At 43.5% G+C, this 21,555-nt stretch overlaps 1 protein-coding gene across 1 annotated transcript; it reads right to left on the minus strand.

Moving 5' to 3' along the window:
• Positions 1–6,504: 6,504 nt before the first annotated feature.
• On the minus strand, positions 6,505–7,392 carry LOC103601603 (transmembrane epididymal protein 1-like). The gene has a single exon (XM_008586032.1). It carries the CDS (start codon positions 7,390–7,392, stop codon positions 6,505–6,507), a length of 888 nt encoding a protein of 295 aa, XP_008584254.1.
• Positions 7,393–21,555: the final 14,163 nt, after the last annotated feature.

The following is a 21,555-nucleotide window of genomic DNA, read 5'->3' on the forward strand; positions in this document are numbered from 1 at the left end:
AGTGCATTACCCGTATTCTTTCTTTTGCACATGGTAAAACAATCAAAAGTTAAAAAAAAAAACAAAAAACTGGAAACCAAGCCTCTCTCCCACCAGTCTCCCAGTTTCCACTCCCCGAGATTCCGTCCCGGACACCGGGTCAGGCTGATTTGCGAGAGCGTGAGGATGCTGCCAGGCGACAGCGCACTGCTGCTCTCGAGGTTGGTTCCTGGCATCGGCGTCCTTGAAGGGGGGGGCTGCGGCGGGAGGTCGGAACTGCCTTGGCGAAGGCGGCCGGGGTTGGGCGCACAGTGCCGGGGGAAGGGCGTTTCCCGGTTGAGCGCGGGCTCCGCTCAGCGTTGTCAAGGGATTGCCAAGTGGAGGAGAAACCGGCCTGGTGGCCAGGGACGCCACCTGCAGTGGGGGAGGGGAGGGTGATCTCTAGACTCCCCTGGAAGCCAGAAGGCGGTGAGGAGGAGGAGGGAGGGAGGGAGAGAAGGGAAGGGATGGGGGGAGCGGGGGAGACAGGGAGAGGCCAGGGCGGGTTCACGGAGGTGCCTGGCTCAGGCTTTAAGGGCTGGGTGACCGTGGCATAAGGACCGGTATCCTTTCTGTGATCCCTTTTGTACTCACAGGCTAGAGAGGAGAGAGGAAACTTGATTTCAGTTTTCCACCTGCTGCATGGTAAACTCTCGATAACTAGGGTCAATGAACCGAACAGCTAACTATGTAATGTACACTCATCAGATGGGCATAATGTTCAGCGTGGTACAGGAATTAACTTCTAGTCCCACTTTACCAAGATATTGATAAAATCCTTAGCTGAGTATGCCTTAGGGGGAAGTCTTTGTCTTAAGAACGTTCAGTTCTCCTCCTTCTTTCATCATCCGGTGTAGTCAAGGCCCACACTGTCGGTGCAGCTTGGGCAACACTGGGAGGCAAACAAAGCAGGACCCGTTCCACGAGTCTTGAGAGAATACGTTTCCTCCCAACGTTCCAGGGGCCATTCTTCTCTGGGAAGGGATGGAAAGGAAGGGAACGGGTAATAAGAAAGGAGGCTTTGTTGGCTACTCCCTTTCTTGGGACAGTGTCAATATTTGGTTTCTGTGTTACAACATGCTCCTGGCTTTCCTTCTACCTTCTTGGCTACTCTTTCTTGGTCTCCCTTGCAAACGCCTCTGTCCTTTTTCCCAATGAGATGCGGGTGCCTCCCAGAGTTCTGTTCTAAGCCTTCTTCCCGGCACCCTCTCCTGCGTGACCTCACCCATCTCTCCGTGGCTTTTATGGTCATTCACTTGCTCACGACTCCCAGATCTCCCTCTCTACCCGTCTCTTTCTCTTGAGCTCCAGACTTGTACATCTAGCTGCTTCCAGAATACCTCAAACTTCATACCTCCATCTGGAATTCACCTCGTCTCCTGCATTTCCCTGTCCTGGTTTTCATTATCTCAGTGGTTGCATCTACTTTCCTCCCAGCTGCCGAAGCTTTGGTTTCTTCCCCAGTTGCTCCTCCTGCTGACCTCCAGCCACAACATCCCATCAGGAGCCATCTAAATCAGCTCTCCAATCCATGTGCTTTCCCTGTTTCCTCTCATCCATCACCATCACCTGTTAGCTTCCTGATGGTCTCCCTGTTTCCACGTTTGCACTCCTCCAGGCTGCACTCCACATGCAGCCATATTTCAAAATGGGTGTTTGATTATTATTTCAAGATAAATGCCAGATTCCTTAATGTGGCCCAGGAGGACACTGACTCTTGTCTGCCTTTCCACCTTCATGGCTCATCAGTCCCAGCTCAAACACCAAGGTCCAACCATCTCACTTTTGTGCACTTCCTTGGATGTTTGTGCTGTCTGTAGACTGGGGACTTTTCCTTGGCCCTTTTCCACTTGCCTGAATATTTCTCCATCCCTCTTCCCCTGGGATGACTCATTCTTCAGGTCCCTGTGGAGACATCACTTTTCTAGGAAGCTTTCTCAGATCCCCAAGTCTGGCTTAGATGCCCCTCATCACAGCCCGTTTGAGACTGTGCTTCGCTTACTGTTTATTTGCCTTTCACCTCCCTCTGAACTGTAATTACACTGAAGGCAGAGATCCTGGCATCTAGGTCATTTAATTCTCAGGGCCTAGCATCAAGTCGGGTATGTAATAGATGTGCGATAAACATTGAGTAACTGCTTGGATGAATAAATAAAAGAATTGAACTGGTGGAAATAAATGAAGACAAACCAAATGAGAACAAGCAAAGGCTATTTATTCTGAGCTTGCTACAGCAAAGGAGTCAGCCACCATCACTTGTGTTTGGNGAGACTGTGCTTCGCTTACTGTTTATTTGCCTTTCACCTCCCTCTGATCTGTAATTACACTGAAGGCAGAGATCCTGGCATCTAGGTCATTTAATTCTCAGGGCCTAGCATCGAGTCGGGTATGTAATAGATGTGCGATAAACATTGAGTAACTGCTTGGATGAATAAATAAAAGAATTGAACTGGTGGAAATAAATGAAGACAAACCAAATGAGAACAAGCAAAGGCTATTTATTCTGAGCTTGCTACAGCAAAGGAGTCAGCCACCATCACTTGTGTTTGGAGGAGTGGGAGAGCTTTGTAGTGGAAAAGGAGGAAGACTTTGGGTATGTCCTGATTGGAGGCTGTTGGCCTAGGGAAGCCATAGGTGGGTGCCTAGAAGTAGGCATTGTATGTGGTTGGTTAGGGTACACATTTGGCTTTTTCTGGTTGGTCTTAAGTTGAAAGTGGGGCAAAAATTAGGGAAGCTGTTAGTTATTAATCAAGTCCTGGCCATCTGGGGACAATCATTACTGGACTGGTTACTACATATTGCTAACTGACTTTCTATAAGTCTGATTTATAGGTAACTGGCTGGCTTCCTGGGCTAGTTGCTATAGATAATGGGTTGGTTTCATGGGCTAATTGATGCATATTGTAGGCCAGAGTTCTGTTTTTTTTTTTTTACATGGTCTGGCCATTGTCTGTTTGTATATTCAGTCTGTCAAACTAATATTTATTGAGTATCTACTGTACATCATGCTCTTGTTAGGTGTTGTACATGCAGTAACTCATTTATTTCTCACAATACTTCTGTGGGGTAGGTATTACCATTGCTGCTTAATAACCTTGACCATTTCCTCCTTTGAAGCTCATGCTGTCTGCATTTCCTGTCTTCTGGCCCTCCTTGATGTCTTTAAGTCACCCTTGAAAACTCACTGAAGACTGGGGCTCCGAGATTCTCCTCCAGCCTAAGGTTGCCATCTTCTCCAGCATGTCATTATCCTTTCTCGGTTCCTTCCCACAACATGAGACTCCCAGTTCTTAATTTCTTCATGTTTGGTTACCTTCACCTCCAGAACACTTGACTCATCCACTGTTTGGTCATCAAGCACAACCTGCGTTTGTCATCAACAGGAAAGGCCTCACCCTTGATATATAAACCCTATCATCTGTGGTGTGATTGAAATAATCTCTCACCCTTTCAGCTTTCCTAAGCAGTTATTAATTCTGGGTGAGGGAGTTAGGTAGATTTCAGAATACTTTTTTGGTATTTTCTAATATGTCTAAGTGTATAACATTAATAATAGTTTTAAAACCCCTCTAACCATTATTTTTTAATCTTTAAAAGTAAGCGTCCCCTTCCTGCACACCCATCACTCTCTCTCCCACTAGAGAGAACATGGAAAGGAAGAAGTCCTGAGAGCATTATGTAGTCAGACTGCAATTAGATCCTATGATGATGAAGTTCCTTTAAAATGAAGTTACTGTGTTGTTTTGGAAGATCTCCAAAAATCACACAAACACAGTTGATGTACATGAAGTCTGAGTGGCCATGCTCCAATACGGAGTATGAAGGTTAATTTTAAGTGTCAACTCGGCTAGGCTATGGTACCCAGTTGTTTGGTCAAACATCAGTCTAGAAGTTTCTGTGAAGGTATTTTTTAGGTGAGATTAACATTTAAATCAGTACACTTTGATTAAGCAGATTACCCTCTATAATGTGAATGGGCCTCATGTAATCAGTTGAGGGCCTGAAGGGAAAAGACTGAGGTTCCCTGAGGTAGAAGGAATTCTGCCTCCAGGCTCAAGACTGTAATAGCAACTCTTCCCTGGCCTGCTGACCTGCGCTGCAGATTTTTGAACTTACCAGCCCTCATAATTGCATAAGCCAGTTTCTTAAAATCTCTGTCTGTTCATCTATCCATCCATCCATCCATCCACACATCCTATTGGTTCTGATTCACTGGAGAACCCTGACTAATACAGCAAAGGCCAGATGTGCAGAAAAAGCTTTCCCTCCACAGCATAAGTGAAGGTAAACAGGACCAGTCCCTCTAAACCGCTCCCACCTCCTTCTCTAGCCACCAGTCTTCTGCTCCTCGGATTCCTCTTTGTTAGATCAGGCCTAGGATCTGATAGCACTCATTTACACATCATTTATGATGGAGGGATTATACTTTAGCAGGTGATTTTCAGCCAGTTTGTGATGTCATTTACATTTTAAGCTTTTTGTTTCCAAGTTGAATAAGGAAGAGCCTTAACACTGGCTTCTAACAAAGAATGTTCCCCTAACAGCTGAAGAGATGTGTTTATCATAAGGCATCCTGAAAGTAAGTCTGTGTTAAGCCTCCAGAGTGAGGGCAGAGCCAGGTTTTGTGGAGCCTGAGGCTCATACAATTTGGAGGACTCTCTTTAGGAAAAAGAATGCAAAAAAAATCTTACTTTTGCAAATTTTCAGTGATATGTGATCTTGTGAACTCCTTGCTAAGATCCCTCCCAGGGCCTTAGACAAGACATGTAAACTGAGGGGCCTTGAAGCTTAAGCTTTATTAGTCTCAGGGTGAATCTGGCTCTGCTTCTGGGTTTTTGGGGTGGGGACAGAAAGAAGGGTACTGGTCTTTCCGCAGGTTGTTTCCTTCTCTGCTGGTGAGGAAAGTTGGGATGGGCCTGGTTCCAGCTGCTTGAGGAAGACAAATTTCCCTTCCTCTGAGATCTAGTGTCTCCCTCCTCTCCAAGCCCTGCCAGTGTAAGTTGTTAGGCCCCTGGCCCTTCTCTACTCCTTTCCTCGCTCCCCTCCCTAATATTAACCCATTGTCCCAAAGTCTCCAGGGCCTACTTTCTATGTTCCTGTGCACTGCTTCTTTAGAGCGTGTCCAGTGGTATTTTCAAATGACAGTGTGTGCAGGCTCTCTTGTCTGCCATCCTGCAAACCTCTCTGTGCATCTTGAAGCTTTTCAGTCTTTGAGGAGAGCATTTCTGGCTGCATGGGGGGTGGAGTGATTGCAGCAGCTTCACAATGGATACCTTTCTCTGTGGTCCTTTCTCCACATCTGTGGCGGGCATCTCCTTCCTTCTTCCTGTCTCTTCGGGCTTCCAGATGCTGGGTCTATCCATCTCACTTAAGCTGTCTCGTGGTATTAGAGGCAATGGCTCTCTAATTCTGCCCAGAGATAAGTAATTTTTATATAGTTTGTTTTCGTATATTTCACTGAATACATGAATTTACTAGCACCTCATTCTGGCAGAAGTCCAATGACTAGCTGAAAATGGCTGCACATCCCAGCGGGCTGCCATTCTCAGGTTTTCTCCACTCTGAGTTGCCGCATCTTCAGAGCCACTGAGATCATTTGCACCCCTCATTTTGTGGCAGTTCTTTCCCCTCTGCTCCCAGCAATTGAGACCTGGGCCTTTTCTTTGGTTTTCCTTCAGATTCACTCACACAAGACATATACACATGTAGTAGACTTTACCAAAAGAGTTGGAACCATAGAGTTGTTCTGTGTCACAGCAAAAAAAAAGAGGACACTTTAAATTTTACGTAAATCATCCTCATTTCATACAACCACCTTTGGGAATTCCTCCCTGCCCCCTTTCTCCCCAGACTTAAGTCCCTGCTAAATTGATCGCCCCCACCCCAATCTCCTCATCTCTACTCTCTGAGAGGTGGAAGTAGCCTTATTCCGTTGCAGTTTACACACATACACACGTGTACACGCATTCTTCATCCTGCTATACTTAGTGTGAATAAAAAACAGAGAAATGAAGGAAACAGAAGACCTCACCATTATGCAAAAATAGACCCCTCTCTTCACACACTGCAACACGTTTGCCAGCTGCAGGTGCACACAAGCACACACTAATTCTGCCCTGCCTAGGACAGATACAACCTTCTCTGAGTCTCCACCAATCCTCCTTCATCTCACTCTATTTCCTCATTTCATTTCCTCCTCTTGGATCCCAAAAGCTGTCAGAGAAAAGCACTATTTGTTCTCACCTCATCTGTGTGTGTGGCCAAGAACCATAATGAATAAAGAGACGGGAGAGAGACAGACCTGGAGAGAACAGAGTAATATACAAGAAGTCATCCTAGGAGCTGGAAGGTTTATTTGGGAACAAGGAAGATGGTTCTTGGGATGGAGAGCCATACTGGATTTCAGGACATTTCCATGCTGGGCGTGCAGTGGGCACCCTTGAAACTCTTATTACAAATGGCATAAAACAAAGACAGTTTCTGTACCTAGACAACTCCATCCTGCAGCAAGGCATCTTCCCTGAGCTTCTCCAGCTCTTCACCACTGGAATCTGTGGGGCACTCCTGGTACCTGGCACCTGGGGCCTCTGTCCAGGAGGAGCAGTGATGGTGCCAGAGGCTGCAGAGACCATAGACAGCAGCCAGCACGGCAGCCCCTAAGCCCAGGTGCCAGCAGAAGAAGATGGTGAGGAAGGCGAGGTCCACGGGGCTGTCTGCCCGCCAGGGCTGTCCGGAGGGAGGGGCGTACAACAGCATGGAGAGCTGCAGCATCCAGGAGCCAAGCACCAGCCCCATCCAGGTCTTGAGCACCCAGAGTGGGGGCTGGTCAGGGACCCAGACCTCAATGGTGAGCACCAGGGCAACCAGGAAGGTGGGCACCAGGAACAGGACATGCACTCGGATCTCCAGGATGCTCTTGTTCTCCAGGTGGTTTGCAAACAGCAACACCATCATGTAGAAGGCCAGGGCCTCAGCTGCCCGCTCCAGCTTCACGTTCTGCCGTGACCAACATGACTGGCTCATGATGTCCACGACGCCACTGAGCAGGAAGAACCCGTATATAGTGACGTGATGCCAGCTGTTCTTGAACATGAATGGCTGCCGAGGGTCATCCCAGTCTATTAACATCAGCCGGTTTACTCCTGGGGGGTAGAAGAACTCGGAGAGGATGCCAGTCAGGGTGACGAACACCTTTATCACTCCTTCCAGTGGTACCCGCTGCCACAACTTGTGTCCTCGCTTCTCCCTTGGGGGCAGAGGGAGTTTGAGGACCCTCTGTTCCCGCAGCAGGGCCAGGGACACCAGCACCGAATAGTAGAGTGCGTAGAAGAGGAGGAACGCTGCTGCCAGCAGGTGTCCCTCCAAGGTTCCCATGGCTTTAGTGTGTGTGTCAGGACCACCTGGGTGAGAGCTGGCCGATAGCACAACCTCCTGGGCCGTCTTCACAAGCAAGAGTGGCTGCCTCCGAGCCACAGGGAGATCACCCTGAAGATGCTCCACCCCTGCCTCCCACACACAGAGGAAAATGTCTTCACTGCCAACACCTGAACCACTCCCCAGCGTGGGACCTTGTGAACAGGTGTGGCACTTCAGTCACCTCCTCACTCTCTTCCTTCCTTCCTTTCTGATTTCTTCTTTTGGAATGGGAATGTCTACCCTATACCTATCTTGCCACTGTATCTTGGAAGCACACAATTTATGTGGTTTCACAGGTTTACAGCTGGAGAGGAATTTTGCCTCAGTATGAACCATAATCTGGATCTCACCCATATCTGATTTAGGTAATATTTACATGTAACTTCGGACTTTAGATTTTAGAATTGATGTTGGAATGAGTTAAGACTTTTGGGGCTGTTGGAATGGTGACTGTATTTTACATGTGAGAAGGACATGAATTGTGGGGGTCCTGGGGTGGAATATGAGGAACTGAATGTTTCTATGCCCCCTAAATGTATATGTTGAAGCTGTTACCCCCAATGTGATGGTATTTGGAGGTGGGGCCTTTGGTAGGCAATTAGGTTTAGATGAGATCATGAGGATGGGACTCATGATGTGATTAGTGCCCTCATAAGAAGAGGAAGAGAGAGAGAGACTCTCCATGAGCACGCACTGAGGAAAGGCCATGTGAGAACACAGTGAGAAGATGGCCATCTGCAACCTGGAAAAAGGCCCTCACCATAACCCGTCCATACTGGTACCCTGATCTCAGACTTCCAGCCTCCAGGACTATAAGAAATGAACATCTGTTGCTTAAGGCACCCAGTCTTTGGTATTTTGTTATAGCAGCTCAAACTGATGAAGACAGAAATTTGGTGCTGTGAATTGGGGTGCTGCTGTAACAAATACCTAAAAATATGAAAGCAGCATTGGAACTGGGCAATGGATAGAGGCTGGAAGAATTTTGAGGTTCATGCTAGAAAAAGCCAAGATTGCCATAAACTGAGTTTAAAGGTGATTCTGGTGAAGGCTCAGAAAGAAGAGGATAACTGTCAAGCAAGCTTCCATCTTCTTAGAGGACACATAAATAATTATGAACAGAATATTGTTAGAAATATGGATGTAAAGGCCATTCAGGTGAGGTCTGAAATGTAAATGAAGGGTGGAACCACTGCTCCAGTGGGTCTGAAGGGCAGAGCATCTAACTAAAGAGCCTTAGAATCTAATGATATTTGCCCTAGATTTTGGACCTGTTTGGGGACATGTCACCCCTTTCTTCCTTCTGAAGAAGAGGAAGGGAGACCAGAGTTCTCTCTCTCCACCATGAGAGGACACAGTGAGAAGACGGCCAGGAAGAGGGCCCTCACTGGGAACCGAATCTGCCAGATCTTGATTTTGGACTTCCCAGCCTCCAGAACTGTGAGAACTAAATGTCTGTCCTTTAATCCACCCAGTCTATGATATTTTGTTATGGCAGCCTGAGCTGACTATTATGTTGACCTATCGATTATTTGAGTGTGTTATTTAATTTCCACAAATTTATGGTTTTTTCAGTTTTCCTTCTGTTATTGATTTCTGACTTCATCCCATCATGGTTGGAGAAGACACTTTGTATGGCATCTATCTTTGGTTTGCAACTTTACGTTTTATTTTCTACTCAATTTAAGAGACTGATGCAGCAAAAAATTAGTGGTCTATGTTTTTGGACACACAATGCATAAACATCTAATTTTGTGACATCAATAACAGAAAGGGGGTGGGAATGGAGCTGTATAGAAGCTGAATATTTGTATGTAATTAAAGCTGGTATAAATTCAAATTAGAGTGTTGTGACTTGATTTGTGACCTAATATATGCTCTATCCTGGAGAATGTTCCATCTGCACTCAAGGATAATATATATATTCTGTCATAGTTGGGCATTGTTCCATGTATGTCTGTTAGATATGGCTGGTTTATTGTTTTGTTTAAGTACTCTATTTTCTTACTTATCTTCTGTCTGGTTTTTATATCTATTCTTGAGGGTGGGGTATTGAGTCTCCAATTACTATTGTAGGATTGTCTGTTTCTCCTTTCAATTCTGTCAGTTTTTGCTTCAAACATTTTGAAGATTTGTTATTAGTTGCATTACTGTTTTTAATTGTTATATCTTTTTGCTGCATCAAAACTTTTATTACTATATAATGTTCTTCTTTGTCTCTTGTAAGCTTTTTTTATTTAAAGTTTGTTTTTTTTCTTTCTGATACTAGTATAGCTGCCCCTGCTCAATTTTGGTTATGATTTATATGGAATATCTTTTTCTGTCCTTTCACTTTCAACCTATTTGCATCTTTGGGTCTAACATGAGTTTCTTGTAGACAGAATACAGTTGGATCATGTTTTTTTTTTTTTTTTTTTTTTGTAAATCCATTCTGCCAATCTCTGTCTTCTTATGGAGGAAGTTTAATTCATTAACATTTAAAGTAATTACTGAAGGCTGGTCTGAGTGTAGTGATGTTTGCAACTAATTGATCAAAACCAGTTACAGACTTTGTTCCTTCTCCATTCCCACTGCTTCACTTGACTAGCCTTTTAAAAAATGAGTAATTACTGATAAAGAGACTTGCTTTTGCTATGTGTTTTATATATGCCTTATAGCTTTTTTGTCTCTCATTCTCAGCATTACTGTTTTCTTTTGAGTTGTTTTTTTTTTTTTTTTTTTTTTTTTTTGTAAATCCATTCTGCCAATCTCTGTCTTCTTATGGAGGAAGTTTAATTCATTAACATTTAAAGTAATTACTGAAGGCTGGTCTGAGTGTAGTGATGTTTGCAACTAATTGATCAAAACCAGTTACAGACTTTGTTCCTTCTCCATTCCCACTGCTTCACTTGACTAGCCTTTTAAAAAATGAGTAATTACTGATAAAGAGACTTGCTTTTGCTATGTGTTTTATATATGCCTTATAGCTTTTTTGTCTCTCATTCTCAGCATTACTGTTTTCTTTTGAGTTGAGGTGTTTTTTTTTTTTTTTTCTTTTTGTACTGAAATGCTTTAATTCTCATCTCATTTCCTTTTGCATATATTTTATGGCTATTTTCTTTGTGGTACCCTAGGGATTTTATTTAACATCCTAAAGTTACAACACTCTAATTTGAATTTATACCAGCTTTAATTACATACAAAAATTCAGCTTCTATACAGCTCCATTCCCACCCCCTTTCTGTTATTGATGTCACAAAATTAGATGTTTATGCATTGTGTGTCCAAAAGCATAGACCACTAATTTTTTGCTGCATCAGTCTCTTAAATTGAGTAGAAATAAAACATAGAGTTGCAAACCAAAGTTACAATAATACTAGCTTTTAGACAAATAATTATTTTTAAAAAGTTATTAGTTTCTTAAATCATGTAAAAAATGAAAAGTGGAATTATAAACTGAAGTTACAATAATAATAGTTTTATAATTCCCCCTGTATTTACTTTTACTAAGATCTTTATTTCTTCATACATTTCATGTTACTGTCTAGTGGCCTTTCATTTTAACCTGTGGGATTCCCTTGAGCATTTCTTGCAGGTCAGGCCTAGTAGTAATGAACTTTCTCAATTTTTGTTTATTTGGGAATGTTTTAGTTTCTTCCTCATTACAAAAGCATAGCTTTTCTGGCTACAGGATTCTTGGTTGAGGGTTTTTGTTTTTCCTTTTGACACTTTGAATATATCAGCCCATTGCCTTCTGGCCTTCAAAGTTTCTGATGAGTAATTTGCTAGTAATCTTATTGAGATTTCCTTGTACATGACAAATTGCTTCTATCTTGCTGCTTTTGTCTCTCTTTTTTCTCTCAACAGGTTGGTTATAATGTGTCTTGATGTGGGTCTCTTTGGTTCATCCTATTTGGAATTCATTGGATTTCTTAGATATTTATATTCATGTCTTTCATCAAACTTGGAAATTTTTTAGCTATTATTTTTTCAAGTAACCTCTCTGTCCCTCTCTCTCTTCTCCACTGGCTGTGGCAAGTGGTTCTGATTAACACAAAGAAATAGAATCACTGCTACACAAGAATGTGGGGAGGAAGAGGTATGGTTGAAATCCATGTGCTTTACCAGGTTACCTTCTTAGGCTATGTGTCCAGTGGTAGCTAAAAGAAGATACTTCCATAATCCTATGTAGGCAAGACCAACAAAGTGTATTTGATTTACTTATTCATTCAACAGTGAATACTTCCAAGTATGAGGCATTTTTCTAGGCCCTGATGATACAATGATAAAGAAGAGAGACAAGAAACAAATAAATACACAAGTAAACAATAAAAATGGTAGATACTGATAAATCGTAACCCCACTACCACCCCAAGTCCCCAAACATTAAGGCTATTGTAATAGTGCTGTTTCAGATTGAACAATCAGAGAAGACTTCTAAGGAAGTAGCACTTAAACCAACATCAAATTAGGGGCCAGCCATGTAATGTGTGACTGAATGTTTGGATAACTCCACCACGTAAAGACCAAAGGAGAAGCTGAATGAAAGCAAAGAAAATGATAATCCCACTTCCCCATTGATGATGTATGCTGCTCCCTATATTTCCAGTGTCTTAGTCCATTTCATGCTGCTATAATGCAATACCTGAGACTGGATAATTTTTAAAGAACAAAAATTTATTTATCACAGTTTTGGAGGCTGGGAAGTACAAGATCAAGGTACTGGCATCTGATGAGGGCCTTCTTGCTGCATCCTCACATAGTGAAAGGCAGAAAGGCAAACAAGCAATGAACATTGTATCCCCACACGGTGGAAAGGCAGAAAGGCAAGAGAAAATGAAATCCCTCTGTTAAGCCCCTTTTGAAGGGCATCTAGTCCCATTCATGAGGGAGGAGCCTTTGTGGTCTAATAACCTCTTAGGCTCCACCTCTTGATACTATCATACTGGCAATAGCTGAGTTTTGGAGGGGACACATTCAAACCATAACATCAGTAATGTTCTTTTGTTCCTTGACAGAATCAGATTTTACTTTTTTACCATCATGAAGTGGTGGAGCACTTTAGGTAGTAAGGCAATGGGTAATTTGTCTTTCCTTAGCTATCTTTTTCTGCATTTTACAATGAACAAGTATTATTTTTGTAATCAGAAATGACCTAAAAACTTGAAATCAATGATGCGATTATTTAATGCATAGAGAAAAGATTTGGATATGAAGACATCAAAATATGGCAATTTCTGGACAGTAGTTTTATGGGAACTATTAATTTGTGTCTTCTTTTTTCTGTATTTTTCAAATGTTATATGAGACTTTATCAATTTTATTTTACGGTGAAATTGTTAACATGAAACACTTTGTAAGAGCTCTTTTCAGTCATCAAAGTATTTCTTTATACATGTACTGTATATTAATGTGCATAATTATTTATATGTAATATTGACAACTTTTAAAGACACCAAAAACACAAAGATAAGTAAAAAGAGTGATAAAACACAACAAATGTCAACTCGGAATGAATAAATGTTAACATTTTGTCCTGCTTGCTTCTAGGATTTAAAAAAATAAGTAAATAAAATATTCATACCCTTCCAATGCCATTCCCATACCTCTCTTCCTCCATAGAGGGAACAAATATCATGATTTGGTGTTGATCTTTCCTGTCATTCTGTCATTTTGTATACATTTGCCTGTCTTATCTATCTGATCATTTTCTGTGTATTTCTTTTTTTTCTTGAAACTTAATTGATTATACATATTTATGGGGTACAGAGTTGACTATCAAAACTTGTGTACAATGTGATGGTTAAATCAGGATAATTAGCTTATTCATCATTACGATAAGTAATCTTTCTTTGTGTCCATTAACCAATTTCTCACTAACCCCCCTTCCCTTTCTCACTTCTAGTAACCACAGCTGTGTTCTTTCCTTCTGAAAGTTCAATATATTATTGTAATTGCTGCTTCCTTTTTTCTTTCTCTTTTTTTTCTTTTTAATTTATTTATGCATTTATTTAAATTTTAGCTCCCCCTTATGAGTGAGGACATGTGGTATTTCTCTTTCTATGCCTGGCTTATTTCACTTAACATAATTTTCTCCAAGCTCTTCCATGTTGCTGTGAATGGCAGAATTTCATTCTTATGGCTGAGTAGTATTCCACTGTGTGTGTATATATATACACACACACCACATTTTCCTTATCCAGTCATCCATCAATGGTCATTAGGTTGATTACAACTCCTGGCTATTGTAAACAGAGCTGCAATAAACATGGGAGTGCAGGTATCCCTTTGACATGATGATTTCCATTCCTTTGGCTTTATTTCCAATAATGGGATTGCTGGATCATATGGCAGCTCTACCTGTAGTTGTTTGAGAAAGCTCCATACTGTTTCCCATAATAGCTGCACTAACTTAAAATCCCACCAACAGTGCAAAAGGGTTCCCCTTTCTCTGCACCCTCAGCAGCATTTGTTATTCTCTGTCTTTTTTATAATAGCCAGTCTAATTGGGATGAGATGATACCTCAAAGTGGTTTTGATTTGAACTTCCCTGATGATTAGTGATGTCGAGCATTTTTTCATTTGTTCATCGGCCATTTTAATGTCTTCCTTTGAGAAAAGTCTATTCAGCTCCTTTGCCCATTTTTAAATCAGATTATTTGTTTTTTTACTCTTGAGTTGTTTGAGTTCTTTATATATTCTGGATAGTAATCCATTGTCAGGCTTACACTTTGCAAATATTTTCTCCCATTCCGTAGGTTGTCTTTTCACTTTGTTGATTGTTTCCATTGCTGTGAGAAAGCTTTTCAGTTTGATATAATCCTATTTGTTTATTTTTTCTTTTGTTGCCTGTGCTTTTGGGGTCTTACTTATACAGTCTTTATAAGTCTTACTTACAAAGTCTGAAGTGTTTCCCTTAGTTTTGCTCTAGGAGTTTTATAGTTTCAGATATTATATTTAAGTCTTTGATCCATTTTGAGTTGTCATTATACATATGGATGTCCAGTTTTTTTCAGCACTATTTATTGAAGAGGCTGTCTTTTCCCCCATGTATGTTCTCAGTGTGAAGGAAATGGTTAATGGACTTCTGTGGACAGCACCCAAGGACGTGTTCACTTGGTGAGCTCGCAAACAAGTTAGCCAAGAAATGTCAAGGATTGCAAACAATCCTTGGCAACACTTGAAGTCGTGAGAACACCTTCTTGGGATGTTCCCAGGAGACACAATATAGATAACCAAGTGCTTCAGAAGGAAGGTAGCGGCCTTCTGCTCTTGAGAATAGTATAGCAGAATTTATGCGTTAATGCTTATCTTGCATGCATTAGCTTGCTAAATGTAATAAAAGCTGTAACAGCGGCTGGGTTGGTGCTATTTGCCTGAGAGAGCAGTAGCCCCCCGCTCTTTCACCTGCATCTCGTCTGCCATGTCTTCCTTCGCGTCTCCGATCATTTTAATCAACACAGTGCCTTTGATGAAGATCAGTTAGCTATAAGTATGTGGATTGATTTTTCTATTTTCTATTCTGTTCCATTGGTCTGTGTGTCTGTTTTTATGCCAATACTGTGCTGTTTTGGTTACCAAACCTTCATGGTATAATTTGAAGTCAGGAAGTGTAATGCCTCCAGCTTTACTTTTTTTGCTCAGGATTGCTTTGGGTATTTGGGGTCTTTTGTTGTTCCATGTGAATGTTAGGATTGTTTTTTCTATTTCTGTGAAGAAAGTCATTGGTATTTCAATGTGGATCACATTGATCTGTAGACGGCTTTGGGCAGTATAGACATTTTCACCATGTTAATTCTTCCAATCCATGAACATGGAATATCTCTTCATCTTTTAGTGTCCTCTTTAATTTCTTTCAGCAGTGATTTGTAGTTTTCATTGTAGCGATCTTTCATCTCCTTGTTTAAATTTATTCCTAGACATTTTATTATTTGGTAGTTATTATAAATTGGCATGCTTTCTTGATTTCTTCTTCTTCCAGTTCATTGTTGGAGTATAAAAATGTTACTGATTTTTGTATATTGATTTTATATATTTCTGATTCTGTAGAAACAAGAACAGAAGGAGCTCTTGCTTGAATAAGGCACTGGTCATGCCTCAATTAGAACCCATGTAAGTGAAGTTCCTTTGTAATGAAGTCAGTGCAGTTAAATAAAAAAAGTGGGGGGGAATTCAAGACTCATGCAGAAATACAGTTGATAGGAACCATATGTCTGGGTGGCCATGTTCCAATAAACTGGGCGAGTGCACAGATGTGCTGGATAAATTCCTCCCAACTCCCGTTTTGTCCATAGGGTAACTAAAGGTAAACAGGACTAACCTTTAACACCACCCCCCCAAAAAAAGTGGCCATGGGTCCCTTGTGTGTGTGTCTCTCCCCATCTCCCACATTGGCAGTCACTTCTCTGCCACTCGGAGTCCTCCCAGTTTTCGAGAGGAGGCAGTGTCTGATAATAACCACTTACATTTGTTGACTGATGGATTAATCTTTAGCAGATGAGTTTCAGTCACCATGATATCTCAATCAGTCATGTAAGCCTCTCATCTCCAGTTGAAAAAGGAGAATCCTTAGATTTACCCACAGCTAAAGGAATTTGAGGTATCAGCCAGCAGGTGCTGAGGTGTGTTTGTTATGGGGGAGGGGTTCCTGAAAGCTAATCTGATTTAGACCTTTAATCTGGTGGTTTTCAAGGCTGCCCATTAGAGTCACTGGTGGGCTTTTAAAAATAACACCAATACTTGGGCCCCATCCCCAGAAATTCTGATTTAACTGGCCTGGGATTGGGCTTGGGCATTCATGTTTTTAAAACTTTCTTTGCAGACATAAAAGGACAAATAGTGTATGATTCCATTTATATAAAGTACCTAGAGTAGTTAAATTCATAGGGATAAGAAACAGAATGGCAGTTGCAAGGGGCTCGGGGGAGAGGGAAATGGGGAGTTATTATCTAATGGGTAAAGAGTTCCAGTTTGGGAAGGTGGAAGAGTTCTGGAAATGGATAGTGGTGATGGTTGCACAGCAATATGAATGCACTTAATTCTACGGAACTGTACACCTAAAAATGGTTAAAATGGCAAATGTTATGTTATGTATATTTTACCACACTAAAATCTCTCCTGATGATTCTAATGTGCAATCAGGTTGAAAATCACCTGCCACCATCAGGGGTTGCTGTTGGAAGGGTGGGCCCTGCTCTCCTGCTGGAGTTAGCTCCCTGCTCCCCTGGGAGGCACAGCTGGGCACTGTTCCAGTTTCAACTTTTGCTGCTTCTGGGGGGCAAAGAAGTTCACTTTTCCTTTAAGATTTGGTCTATCCCCTGCCCAGCACTGGTCCAGGGTGGGCCCTGCTCTCCTGCTGGAGTTAGCTCCCTGCTCCCCTGGGAGGCACAGCTGGGCGCTGTTCCAGTTTCAACTTTTGCTGCTTCTGGGGGGCAAAGAAGTTCACTTTTCCTTTAAGATTTGGTCTATCCCCTGCCCAGCACTGGTCCTAGAAACCCTCTCCATGCCTCCTGTAACACTTCTGCATCAAACAACATTTCAAATAGGCGGCTGAATGGCAATCTCTACCAGAAGGGGTTTTATTCTCTGGTCCCTTCAGATATCTGTGGCTGGAGATTCCTCCTACCCCTCCCTTTTTCCAGATTTATGCATGCTTCATTTGATTAAGCCCTGTAATCTGACTCGTGCAGGTATAAATCATGGAGGAATAACCAGCCAGTTAATGTCAAATTGGGATGACCACATGTCCATAGGGATGACCAGTTCCTTGTATCTTCTCTAATGAAATGTCATGCTTATCTAGTTTGTAATCCAGATGTTAGCAGAGGTCACCTTATCTTTGGAAAGGATATGAAGTTGGCTCAGCCCCTGTCACCATTGGGATGACCACATGTCCATAGGGATGACCAGTTCCTTGTATCTTCTCTAATGAAATGTCGTGCTTATCTAGTTTGTAATCCAGATGTTAGCAGAGGTCACCTTATCTTTGGAAAGGATATGAAGTTGGCTCAGCCCCTGTCACACACCATGGGGGAAGTCCAATGCTCTGTCCAAGGTTTCTGAATATTCCAGGGCCCTGGGGTTTCCCCCTCCCATCTGGCTTGGAGTGTCTGAATCTGCTCGAGTGGTGTGTCGCTTGCAAACGCGTTCTGCAGCAGCTCCTTTGTTCTGTTTTTACGCTGACCCAGAGGAGAGACTCAGCTGCTTTCCATCAATTCCTACCTCTACTGTCTGTAAAACAAAACAAAAACACTTACAAAAGACATTTATTTGCACAGCAGGCTTTATTATGTGTGTGAGAATGATGACTAGGTATTATATATATCATCCCAAAGCAAAAATCTCAACATTGGATATTAGACATTTCTGTTCTTAAAAGTCCTTCAGTAATATCATATGGTTCTATACATATAAAGTCCCCAAGCTGGCAAAATTAACCTAAGGTGTAAGAAGTCATGTTAGTGGATAGCATGAGGGGGAAGTGACTGGGAGGAATCGTGAGAGGATTTCTGGGGTTCTGGCAATATTCTATTTGTTGATTAGATGCTGGTCACAATAGTTGATTTTGGCAAAAGCCGTTGAACTGTACACTAATGACTTATGCTCTTCTCTGTATTTATATTATGTTTCAATAAAAAGTTTACATTAAGAACTAAAGAACAGAGATTGGTCAACAGGTACAAAGTTATGGTTAGATATGAGAAATAAGTTCTGGTGTTCTATTGCACAGTAGGATGACTATAGTTAATATAATGTGTTAATAATAATATTTCAAAATAGCTAGACAAGAGGATTTTGAATGCTCTCACCACAAAGAAATGATAAATGTTTGAGGTGATGGATATGTTAATTACCCTGATTTGATCATTACACAATGTATACATGTATCAAAACATCACACTGTACCCCATAAATATGTACAATTATTATGTGTCAGTTAAGAACAAAACGAAACTTTAAAAAAAAACCCAAAGAACAAAGACGAAGCCCTTCAGCAACCTTCTGCACAGGCATGCTCGACTCTCTCTCTCCATCCAGGCTCTCTCCAGATCAGTGTGGAGAATTCCCCCACCCACCCAGCATCTGCATCCCCGGAGACAGCCACGGCCAGGGCCAGTGTTGGGTTTTGACCTGTTAACGGTGTTTCAAAAAGAACCAAGAGAAGTGCAGACACAGTCATACAAATACAAGCATGTTGTTGATCATGGGCCTCTGCAGATATGGCCCCTCACAAACCCTTCTTCCTGTGTGTTTTCATAGCAATCACAGCTAGAACTAGAAAGATTCATCCTGGTGCCCACTCCCCACTGACCCGCCCTTATTCCCTCCACTCCTTTGGAACATGCTTTGGGACACCCAACCTTGTCAAAAGAGAGCCTCTGTCTCTACCTTTGACCATCCAGAAAGGTCAGGAAACCACCTCCACCCCGTGGGGTGACAGACTGATGGACGGATCCTGAAGCCATCCCAGGGGCTAAACAGTCCCAGCCAAACAAGAAGTTGGCTGTGGGAGAGGAAGCCAAGTGGAATCTCAAGCTCTTCAGTCTGCCCACCTGTGGGCATCCTCCAAATGTCTGTGATGAAGCCGAACACATGTAGAGCTAAGGACAGAGGACAGCTCAGCCTAGACTCCCCCATCCTGCAACCCAGCCTCTCCTGAGCTTCTCCAGCTCTCCACTGCTGGGGCCCTGGGGCACGGTGGAACCTGGCCCCTGCCCCCACCCCAGGGAGGAGCATCAATGGTGCCAGCGGCTGCAAACAGTGCCAGCGTGGTGGCCCCCAAGGGCAGATGCAGCAGCAGGTGGTGAGGAAGCCTGGGGTCTCCAGTGGGACACATCTTCACCACAGCTGCTGCAGTTGGCGCCATCCATGGACCATCCGGACCTTGAAAACCCATGTCAGCGGCCAAGGCCTCAGCTGCCTGCCCCAGCTTCATGTGCTGCTGTGCTGGCTGCCCTGGTTCATCAGCCACCACATACTCAGCAGGAAGAGTCCCAAACTCGGTGACATGTTGTCCCAGGGTGTGGAGTAGGTCCAGTCCCTCGGGCTCTTCCCAGTCCCTGCCACTGGAGGACAGATCTTAGTGAGGATGATATTAAGGAGGCAACTGCCTTCCCCATCTCTTTCACAGGTACCTGCTGCCGCTGCCTCTGCCCTCAAGTGTCCCTTGGTAGGACACTTCCAGCAGGGCAGGGCCACTATCTTCTTCACAGGGGACCATTGCCTCTTCTGTACTGCTGGGGCGTAGTGATGGTCCAACGATATGTGAACAGGCGGGCTCGCCTCTCAGGTAGATGCTCCAGGGGAGCAGGAGGAGGCGCTTCAATGATGCCACTTCGTCTCCTGTGTTTTCACTCACACCTCTGTCCTGCCCAGGCATTAAGCTGATATGTGTGAGTGGTACACACCATGGCAATTACAGTCATTGTTATGACCATGGACTCACGCACCCCATCTCACCACTCTGGAGCTACAAGTTGTCTGATTAGCAGGAACATCCACATTTTAATGCCCCTTAGCCCCACCTGATCACAGAGGGTCTTGCAGAGTTTCCCTTCAGCTCTCGCACTGAGGGAGACTATGGAATCTCACTGCCCAAGAATCAGTTCTGTAGAACTGAGGCCACCAGAGGTGGGAAAGGAGGAGGGGGAGGGAGGGGGTTAGCAAGAAACTGGTAAAGGGCCACAAAAAATGATTACATAATGTTGAATATACTGATTATCCTGATTTGAGTATCACATACTGCACATAGGTATTGATATTCAATGCTGTACTCCACAGATATGTACAATCAGCTATGCTTCAATAAATAAATACATTTTTAAAAAATCCATGTAGCTTTGGACAAGGAAAGAAAAGAATCAGTTCAGGTGACTACTCTGACAGCAGGTTGCTGTTCAGGTGCAGCTGTACCGCCTCAGATGCTTGCTGGGCACTGATTCTGCAGCTGCCACCCTCAGCAGTCCCCACGGAAGCCATAGCCAGCTGGGCTGTAGCCTTTCTGCCCTCTCCTGGCCTGTAGTGCCACCATCACTGTGGGGAGCTGACCTTGGAGTCTGGGGTGGGGGCCCCATAGACGATGGCCTCCATGGCTGCTCTTACTTGATTTTAGATCTCTGCCAGTTCTCCCAGAGAATAATGCCTGTGCTTAGGTAGGCAAAAGTGCTCTTTTTCCACTGGAGAGGGGGCCCCCAGGAAGGTTGTTTAAGCTCTGCAGGGTCCTGCTGGCCTGTGAGACACTCTCCTAGGTCCTCGATTACCTTCTTCCCAAAGCATAGACCTGCTGCGGTGCTAGGCTGGGTGGAGGTCAGGTTAAGGACCAGACTCCCAGTTTTTCTGCAGCCACAAAGTCATTTGAATCCTCTGGGTTTGAAGATCAACATGGTTTGTAGTATGAGATGCCTTCCTCCTTTACAGTAAATATTCTCTTTGGTGCCATATTGCACCTTCTTACGATGGCTTTTCTTAGGGACTCCCAGGGTATCACATATCTCTGAACCCTGACTATTAACAGAGTTCAAGTTCTTGTTTCCTGCCCCCCTCCAAACACACACACAGTTCAGTGGGCTTAGTGGATGCAGTTACTCTGTTTGGCTGCTCAGCCTCTGAGCCATTATCCTCTATCCAAGGAATTCCCCGTCTCAGGGGCATGTAGGAGGCAGAGCTCAGCTCCCCAAAGCAGATGAAAATGCCGGGCACTTCCTTCGTGGCCTCCGCTGCACCAGGCACAGGCTGTCCACAACTGCCCGAGATTCACCTCAGCTCTTCAGCCCTCCAAATGATTCCTTTAATAAATTCCTTTTCTGCCTAAATTAGCCAGAGGTGGTTTTTGTGGTTTGTAGCTAAGAAACCCTGCCTGAGGTACGAGGTTTCACCTCTACCTGACCCTCAGCTCCAACCCTGTTAGATAAAGATATGTTTGGTTGTCTTTCTTTTTTTTTTTTTTCTTTTTCCTTTTTGCCTTTTTTCGTGACCGGCAACGGATCGCAACCCTCAGTGTCATGCCCGCACCTCGCTCAGCCAGTGAGCGGCCGGTCTGTATGTGGGATCCGAACCCTCGGCGGGAGCGTCGCCGCGCTCTCAAGCAGCGCACTGTAGCAGTGCGCCACCGGGCCGGCCCTGTTTGGTTGTCTTTCTGCTTCC

The sequence above is a fragment of the Galeopterus variegatus genome, unplaced genomic scaffold (assembly GCF_000696425.1).
Source record: "Galeopterus variegatus unplaced genomic scaffold, G_variegatus-3.0.2 Scaffold3809, whole genome shotgun sequence".
NCBI lineage: Eukaryota > Metazoa > Chordata > Mammalia > Dermoptera > Cynocephalidae > Galeopterus > Galeopterus variegatus.